The 10,252-nt window shown below is 33.2% G+C and overlaps 1 protein-coding gene across 1 annotated transcript; it reads right to left on the bottom strand.

Annotated features, from left to right (window-relative positions):
- Positions 1-4,071: 4,071 nt before the first annotated feature.
- Positions 4,072-9,189, bottom strand: DEFB110 (defensin beta 110). The gene is made up of 2 exons (XM_072832696.1): positions 9,016-9,189; positions 4,072-4,363 (listed from the first exon to the last, which is right to left on the bottom strand). The coding sequence occupies exons 1-2, from the start codon at positions 9,068-9,070 to the stop codon at positions 4,215-4,217; spliced, it is 204 nt and encodes a 67-aa protein (XP_072688797.1). The 5' UTR covers positions 9,071-9,189; the 3' UTR covers positions 4,072-4,214.
- Between the last annotated feature and the right edge of the window lie 1,063 nt (positions 9,190-10,252).

Below are 10,252 nucleotides of genomic sequence, written 5' to 3'. Positions count from 1 at the left end.
CTGTCAATTTTTTGCTTAAATGATAACTTTTCAGTAAAAGCCTCCTCAAAAATTCTATTTAAAATGTCACTTTTGAGTCCCTTAACTCTTCTAACAGAAATTTGCTTATTTACTATCTTTACTGTCTACATTTGTCTCCACTTCTAGAATATGAAGCTCCACAAAGATAGGAAATATTGCCTGTTTTGTATATTGACGTATCCCAATCTTATTACATTATGGCTACACATAGTAGGTTCTCAAGGAGTACCTATTGAATTAGTAAATAAATGAGAGAGGGGGTGTGGAATGCAATCTCTAACATATTGTCAGTGTTATGAATTGACATTGCTCTTCTTGGAAGCAGATCTCATGTCTTACTCATTTTTTTTAACTCTATCAAAGTGTATAGTTACTTAAAACTCAGTTTGTAATAAGTAAATATCAGTTCCTTATGATAGGAGCTGTAATTTTTTTTTTATTTTCAAATCCCAACCTGCAACATCATATCCAAGAAGAAGCAAGCTATTAGTCAGATGTTATCTGAGTAAATTACTATTAGAATTAGATTTTGTCCTTGTCCAAGGACATTGAGATTAAATAAATACTAAAATGGAACAGATTTGAATGTGTGATATCTTCTGCTCCTAGTCGTATATGGGAATATGATGATGATAGACCTCATTTCAACAGCATGCTTTTAACTGATTCGGGAGTGTATTGAGCTATTAACTACAATAAAAATACCCAACACCTGGTGGTGTTGACCCTATTTCATCAGGGTCACTACAAATCGAGATTCATAGAAAGCTAAAACTGAAGGAAAATACACTGCATGGAAATTTCAAATCTGGACTAAATGAGAGAAAAATGTAAAACTTTCAGCTCTTTAGAGCTAACTACAGTTGACCCTTGAAAAATGCGGGGCTTAGAGGCATTGACCACCACCTCCCATCTTCCCACACTGTTGAAAATACACATATGACTTCTGACTCCCCCCAAACTTAACTACATATAGACTACTGTTGACTAGAAGCCTATGGATAATATAAAGTCAATTGACATGTATTATGTATGCCATATATATCATATACTGTATTCTTACAATAAAGTAAGCTACAGGAAAGAAAATGCTATTAAGAAAATCATAAGGGAGACAAAATACATTTGTAGTGCTATACTGTATTTATCTAAGAAAATCCACATACTAATGGATTCATACACTTCAAACTCATGTTGTTCAAGGATCAACTGCAGTTTAATATTATCTAGTTGTTTTGTCAGTTAATCCAATGAAAGTTACAATGCATAAGCCAGAGATTTGCCAGAAATCTTTCCTTATGTAAGTATTTAGCTTTTGTCCTTTTGTTTACTTTTTAGTTGTTGTAAACAAATTCTGAGGTCAATATGAATAATTAGTGACACCCATTTCTAAGGAAATAAGATGCAGAACTTTATCAAAAGGGCTTCTAGAATGTTTAGTCAATATCACAGACAGCACACAGTTAAAAGGTTTCTGCAGGGAAGAATATTAATGTCATAGTTGATGCCCATAGGTTTATATTCTCCTTCAAGTTTGTCATATTAATTCCTTGGGCTGAAGGAAGGCTGGAAGATTGAATATACACTGAGCCATACAAGGAGAGACAAGTTCAGAAATGTAGATGGTTTTGGTTTTCTCTTTTAAGCACTGAGGATTGGAGGGTCTACCAGTACACATTAGTTCAAATGCAGAGATGTCTTGGGTATCTCCCAGAAAACCTCTTATCATCTATTGCTTCTTGGTAGCCAATAAAAAACACAATTCTTATTTGTTCCATATTAATATTATATTAAGCTTCTCAATTCTACATTATAGGTCTTGATACAATGATAGTCTGGTTGGGTAAGATAAAATCAAACATTTCATTTCTTCTCAATATGGCTAATATATTTATTATTCAAAAGTTGGGCTAATATTTTTTCAGGATCACCAATATATCATCTCTATCTCATATGTAATAAAATATGAACGTTTCAAATAGTTTTCATAAGACACAGAAAATGTGCTGACTGAAAACATTATTGATTTTTTTGTTTCCATTTTTTTTTTAATTTTTAAATTTCTGTGAGAATGGATGCTTATTTATAAGCTAGTGTTTCTAAATCAGGAGTGATTTTTGCTTCTAAAGGGGATATTGGAAAATGTAGATAGACATTTTTGATTGTCACAATTAGGGGAAGAGGTGCTTTGGCATCTGGTGGGTAAGGGATAATAAGAAACATCTTATTGCTGCAGATACGTGCATAGGATAGCTGCCACAACAAAGAATTGTCTGGGTCAAAAAGTCATTAGTTTTCAGGTAGAAAAATTCTGTTTAAATAAATACTATAAAATATTTTTGAATACTTTTTATTTATTATACTTGCAATATAAATATTACTGCAAGGAACACATTGATAACTCAAAGTCTATTTTACATTATTAAAATATGTGAAAGATAATGCATGTGAGTCTCCAATGTGTGCTTAGAAAGTAATTGCTTCATAATGGGAACTCATATTTTTATTGAAATAAAACAAAAAAAAGTAAATAGCCCCTTATGATGGAAATATATCAAAAAACTTTATCTAAATAGAGAAAAATTCTTCCTTTCTCTGTGCATGTCACCATAATACATAATGCTTAGTATGAACACGAACCCCTATATCTCATATTTGCGTTTAGAAGTTTGCTGTAATAAAAACATCAAGAGATGGCAAATGGCAACTACACTACCGTAAGCACTTTGTAATGTATAGAATTGTCAAATCACAATTAGTTTCACACCTGAAACTAATATAATACTGTGTGTCAACTATACCTAAAATAAAAAGAAAGAAAAGTAAAAAGTAAAAAGAAAGAAAAGAAGTAAGGATGATGGAAAGAAGGAAGGAAGGAAGAATAAATATATCCAGAGGGTGAGGCCTGGAAACTCTGACTTCTCATCTCCTCTGAGTCCAAGACTGGGTCACATATATCCACAAAATAAATTTCATTTTACTTAGTTAAATGATCAAAAAATATGTTCAATTTTATTTTGGGGGAAGGGAAGTTACTGTTTTATGTCTTTGCTATGCTACTGATGATGTTTTTTATAAAAAAAAATAATTCCAAATTAATACCAATAACTAAGCTGTATTCCTAAACTCATAAAAGAAGTAGAATATGCATTTTTGAATAGCAACTGTATGATACATATGCATTGCTAAGAATGTTGTAGGGGAAAATACTGTGGCCCTTCAGAGGAAGTAGCAAGAGGAACTCAGGCAGAGTGGAGCTGAAAATGCAGGTTACTCCTTTCTGTCACTGGGTGTTTCCTCAGACAGGATCATCTCGGGACTGAGGAGCCCAACTCAGTTGTTAGCCATAGTTTCTGTCTTTCTTCATCAAAAAATGTAATACCTTCAAGTCACTCTTCTCTTTCATTTTTACTCACTCTTTTTTTTCTGATACACATTTTTTTTCTCCACTAAATAATAAATAATCAGAGGGGTGCCTGGGTGGTGAAAAAAAAAAAAAAAAGAGAGTCTGACTCTTGGTTCCAGCTCATATCATGATTCAGGGTCATGAGACAGAGCCCCTCATTCAGCTCCATGCTCAGTGCAGTCTGCTTGAGACTCTCTCTCCTCCCTCTGCTTCTCCACTCGTGTTCTCTCTCTTTCTCAAATAGACAAATCCTTAGAAAATAATAAGGACAGAAATTGGACCTCATTGTGATTACCTTAGCTCTTCTGTTCTTATACTGATTCTTTTCTTCTCTTTCTCTCATGAGCAGGATCTGCACTCTCAATATCTAGTCTCACAAGCCCTATGGATTTATATTGTTTCATGGAAATCTATAGAACAGTGTTTAAAGATAAAATTAAAGCACATTTCTATTGGAGGCTTGCAGAAATACATTTCTCCCATTTCTTTGACCTAGGGTTTCTTATGGTATTACTTATGTCAACCAACACATAGCACATAGAACTTTGAAGAGTTCTTGAGGAACTTGCATAAAATAAATTCTGCTTACTTCTGGCACCAAGAGATCAAGAGAAAATGCAATATAAAGGCACCAGATACATGTGTGACATAGAACCACATCTGAATGGCTCAATATTAAATTTTATTTAATTGAGATACACAGGCCTTGAAGAATATTCTGAGAAGACTTAGTAACACTGGTTCTTTCTTCTTGGAGCATGTATCTCTTTCTTGTCTTCTGTCAGCTTTACTTCTGCAAGCAGCAATGAGTTGCAGGTCGCATGCAGAAAGCAATTCTAATTTCACTTTCATGGCACTCAAGTCTACATCGGCCATTACCCTTTCTGCACTGTCTCCTCAAATCCAAGCTACCATATTGGGGATATTTCTTTGTCGCTGTAAGAAGGAAAGAATGACTGAAATTAAAAATTTAGCTGTAACACACCTATATTTTAAAGGGAGAAAGTACAAGAAATAGAAAATTATTGTGTAGGCCAAAAAAAAATATCTCCCTTTTAATTAATGACTGGGAAAATCTTAGTGAGGAAAGTTTAGGTGAAGGTAGCATCCCTTGGTGCAAGAGAAAATCCTGAAAATCAGAAAGTGTCTTGGACCTAAGTTAGATGTGCCAGCTTGCTTCCTTACAAGTCACTGTGTAGTAACTCAAGTATAGTTCCCCAAATCAACAGTTTAAAAAGTGCTCATAATTGACCTTCTCTCCACAATTATCCAATTGAATTTGAGCTCCCCTTTTCTGTTCTCACAAACATTATTTAGACAAAATGTTTTACTTTCTTGGTTCTTCAACAGACTTCTACTGGAGCTTGATTTTACTTTGCCAAAATGTTGAGTGAGAAGCAATGTTAAGCAATTTGTCTGTATTCGTACAACTCTCCAGGGTATTTTGGGATTTACTTCACCAAAGAAATGATCTACCTTAGACACATGTCTGAAGACAGCATTGGTTAAAAAAATGGGAATGATTAGAAGGTGAGGCCAGCCATTATTGGGCATTACATGATTTCTAACATTGCCAGTGCTCTGAACTACATGTTTTATCTTGTAGCTTGTAGATTGACTTTCACTTAAGGTTAACATTAAAGTAGCTGGAGATACTTGGGGAATTGGAAGATGTTGGTCTAATAGATTGTAAGATTCATTCTAAACCAAAAATACTTTAATTTTATATTTCACCATATATGTTGACCCATGTGTTTTCAGAAAACCTATGTTTTCAAGTATTTTTTTAGACATATCACTTTTGATAAGAAATCATCTTACACCTATAGTGAGATTGAGGGGAACTGGTGAGGGAGAATTCTAAATATTGCCAATGACTGACCAAAAGGCAGACAAATATTTTTTATGTTCATAGTATGAAAGCAAATAAATTTTGCCACTAATTCAACCATTAATTAGGTTTGGTGTTCCAGTCAGTACCTTTAAAGACCAGGCCTTTCTACCTAGACATGTAGTCTATGTTTCCAAGAGTTGATGATGACTTGTGATACTTGTGAATACCTAGACTCAGAGCTACATTATCTATATTATTAGTATAAATAGCTGATATAAAACTAGCTCTTCGATTAAAATTATCTCTCTTCTTACTATAATTGAAGCAATGAAAAATATGACACAATTAACAGCAGAAAAAAAAAGTTTGTGCAGAGTAAATGTTAACTTCTAAATGTCATCATTTATTGTACAGTTTCTGAGGAGTTACTGTTTTCAAACCCATGTATGAATTGCCAGTGACAGAAACCTGAATTATACTCACTTTAGACAAGAGGGCTGTCACACTTATCACCGTGTTGTTCAGTACTCCACCCTAAACTGGCCTCACTCCTTCTCTTATTCATTCTTTGGCTTTTTCACCTTTCTAAAAATATTATCTTCTTTTTCTCACTTTGAGCCCTACATATGTGTATTCCTCAGGCCTGTGTCTTTGAATCACTAATATTCATCTTTGTAAGCCCCCACCCACTCATTTAACTATAATATATATTCCCTGTTAAGCTCTAAACCACTCCCTAAGTGCAGGGTTTCTCACCCTAAACACTATTGAGTTGAATAATTCTTTGCCGTGGGATACTATCCTGTTGATTTAAGAATGTTTAGCAACATCCTTGGCCTCCACTCACTAGATGCTAATAGTACCAGTTGTGACAATTTAAAAGGTCTCCAGACATTGAACAATGTCCCTTTGGGGGGAAAGTTGCCTCTAATTGAAAACACTGCTTTAAGTGATTAAAATTACTTTTCTAGTGATGCCGTGATAAGCCAAACATATTATCTCCATCTTCAGATATATTGTTCAAATACTGTCTTCTCTCTGAAGTCTCTTCTGATCACTTTCAGGAAAGTAAGTCTCTTTACACTGCTTTCATAAAATCACTTCATATGTATCATTCAGATTTCATCTATCAACGTGTTCATATGCTAGGGAATTTCTTTAAACAATACATAAGGTTTTACCTAACATATAAGTTAGAAACGGGCAAGATATTTCCTAGAATATTTTTCAACCTATAATTTCTTTTTATTTTCACTCACCTGCTATTTTGTTCTTTAGGCTACCATTAAGCTTCTTGGAAAATGGGGGGGCAAGGGTCGGGAATAATGACTATTCTTTCAACACAAAATTATATTATCCTAGGGGCACCTGGGTGGCTCAGTCAGTTGGACATCTGCTCAGGTCATGATTCTGAAGTCCTGGGATCAAGTTCTGCATTGGGCTCCCTTTTCAGCAAGGAGTCTGTTTTTCCCTCTCCCTCTGACCTTCCTCACTGCTCATGATCTTGCTTACTTGCTCTCTCTCTCTCAAATGAATAAATAAAAAAATCTTAAAAAAAAAAGCTATACTATCCCACATTCAAAGTACATGTCAGATTTGAAGAGAAGTGATTATTGGCAATAACAATTTTTTTTCAGTGTGGCAGATAAACTAAAACAATACATGAGAGTGAAACAACATCCCAGTTCTAGACATTTGGTGCATTTATAACCTCTCAAAATGAAGAGGAAAGTGAAATGACTTCAGTGGAAATTTTCCTGTGTAGACAGTTTAGTGGCTTCTATCTGGACATCTCTTCATCTGTAAGCATCCAAGTTGGAAAAAAGAATGAGGTTTACTACCTCAATTTTGAGTAAGGACTTCTATACTTTGCAGGTGAGATGCAAAAAACAACTGAAGAACTCAAGAAGAGTCATACATATAACATTTTATGCAATTTAAATCAACCACCATATGATGAACTGTAAGTTGAAAGACAACATCCTTATTGCTTTATTATTTTTTACAATGTCTATATTTCCTATCACAACTTTTCTAAAATTGTAGAAAAAATACGTAACTTGACATACATATATTTTTTTACTTTGAGATTTTTTTTGGTCAGTAATGGTGGTTCTAAAAGTTTGGTTGATATGTGATTAACAAGGACAATGGCTTTCCTTTGAAAATAAAAGAAAAAATATACAAAAAGTTAATAACACTGATGTTGTAATCTATGTTACTGTATCCCCAACTGGTTTTTAATCTCTAAGTCTACAGGACACATGATTTTTCCAGTTTGTTGATGTACGAATAGCTTTCACTGTTGGTAGATACACCTGATATAGCTCTTACAAAGAAAAAATAAGTTACTAAAACAGAAAAAAAGCTTGACATAATTATCTATTCATGCTAGCTATTGTTGAAATTAAAAGAAGAAAAAGATTTATCACATGTTAAAAGCTGTATGAATCTGCATAGAATTTTTTTTTTTGGCCCTTTCTAGAAAGAGCTGGGAAAAAAATCCAGAGATCTTTTTGAATTTTTGAGTGGAGGGAATTTTTGAACAGAGAGAAAGGAAGTTATATTCTCTTAGATAGATGAACAATGGATTGTAATTGTTTGTTACTTTAGTGATGCTTGGTCTCTATTTAGAATTTTACCCACTTGCAACTTTTAAATGATATTTATCAGTTAATAGTGTATATATTTTTAGATCATCAATATGATTATATAATATTTATAATGAAAGAATAAGCTAATTTACTCTCCTAGGCCTCTATTATGATGTCTATTGGGGCTAAAGAAATCAGCCAGGAACTAAAAAGAATATTTTCTGAAAGTAGTAAAGTTTGAATCTAATTTTAGTGCCAATTAGGTAAACTTGAGCTAATCCTTTCATCTTAATTTCTTTAAAAAAGAAGGTAGTAGACTCAATGATCTCTTCTTTTCCAAAATGTATTATTATATTTCCTTACAAGTCATACTTACACATTAACTCAGGAGGAGAGAATCTTGTTACATAATTGTTGTGAAAAGGTAGCCTTTGAGGGTAGAAAAATAAAACTCATGAAAAACAGCTTGCGTACAAGGTGTTATACTCAACATCCATGTGATCTATAGCACTCAAAGACAGAAAGGTAGTGACCAGGACTGTATACATAAAAGCTAACAAAGGACATGATTTGTCTGTACACCTAGAGCAGAAGAGTAAGAAAGGCTTCTGCTCACTGGAAGTATTATACTGGTATAGAACGAAAGGAAGGAAAAGCTAAATAGATCTTTCTCTGGCACTGAACCATCTATCCTTTATCTGTTGTTTATCATACAGAATATGTTTCTTCCAGTAAGAAAAAATTCTAACAAATTGCTCCAGGATAAAGCTGACAAGACTAATGTATTTATCTAATTGTTTTAAACTTTTTATTTTGAAGTCAGTTTAGATTTATAGAAGAGTTGCAAAGGTAATAGAGGCGAAACTCTCATTATGGTAACATCTCACATAACCATGCTTACATTATCAAAACTAAAAAATGAACATTGATAAAATACTATCAACTAAACTGTAAATTTTATTCACATTTCACCAGTTTTCCCACTATTGTCTTTTAAAAACATTTTTTTTTTCCTCTTCTGGGGTCCAAGCCAGAGTACCACATTGCAGTTCATATAAAAATGTTTTAATCCCTAAGTTATTACTATACTTTTAACAAGAAACAACTTATGTCTCCTCAAATTCATTAGCCCAAATAAGTCCATAAACATTTCATGTTACCTGGTAAAATTGTGACCCAAAAGAGCAGAATAAAGAAAAAGAGATGAATCTTCATGGTGGAATTTCTTAGGAAAAAAAAATAAATGTCACCAGATCTTTTTAAAGTCAGGTGTTTCCAAATAAGAAAAGAGAGAATCCTTTTATTTTTATATTCTCCTGGGAAGTGGTTTTAACTACTGAGGCTTATCAATAGTGAGAACATTTGTATGCTTGGTTGAATTGTGTCATGCTCAAAGAACACAGTCACAAGAATTATTATTAAATTTTTCCCATAAAAGTAAAATCTGCTTCTGTTACTTTAAATAGATTCTCCTGAAAACACAAACTTTAAGAGACTTGTAGAGGAAATGTGCTTGTATTGCTAAAACATCAGGGTGGAAATGTTATAGAAATATATTCCTCTATTTTATGTTACATGATGTTAAATATTCTAATATTTTTAATATTAAATTACTGAAAAAAATAAATTACTGAATGTCTGAAACATTGGGATTTTATAGCTATACGTTTCCATTGAGATCACTTTTGTTTACAGTTGAGAACCAGGGAGGTGGAATTGTTTATTTAGATTAATATCTGTGTAATTATTTAAATGTAACTTGATCAAAATATTCTGGATTCACTAATGAATATGGGAAATACTGTATACAATAGATTTTTAAGTATGACTTAAAATTTTAAAGACTTAGGAATTTCCTATAATAAATTATCTGATTTCACAATTCTAATGTCTACTGTTTTTTAATTCTGCTGATGAAACTGAAAGTGTATTTAATCCAATTTGCATATTGCCCACATCTGTCATTTCACATATAGGAGGAAAAGCTGGAAGTTTTGCACAATACCCAGAAGCCGATGCTGTAAGCAGAGAACAGCTAATTGATCCTCTCCTACCACCAAGTCAAGAGATTTTCTAGGACAATGGTTCTTAAACTTTAGCTACATCACAATCCCCTAGAGGGCTTGTTAAAAACAAATTGCAAGGCTCCACCTCCAGTATTTCTGATTTAGTAGGTCTAGAATGGAGTCTAACAATTGTACTTCTAACAAAATCCTGGATTGCTAAAACTGCTATAAAGGGCCACATATTACTCCAAGAAACCTGATTCATCCAATCTACTAATCATCAGAAAACTGAAACCCAGGGTTGTAGAATCTGTCATAGATGAGTAAAGAATGTGAGGCTGCTTAAAGATAATCACACCCCCTCATGTTACAGATGAGAAAAGTGAAATCA

This window comes from Canis lupus, chromosome 7 (assembly GCF_048164855.1).
Source record: "Canis lupus baileyi chromosome 7, mCanLup2.hap1, whole genome shotgun sequence".
Classification (NCBI taxonomy): Eukaryota; Metazoa; Chordata; class Mammalia; order Carnivora; family Canidae; genus Canis; species Canis lupus.
The sequence above is the reverse complement of the archived record's forward strand: the minus strand, read 5'-3'. Positions and strand labels throughout refer to the sequence as shown.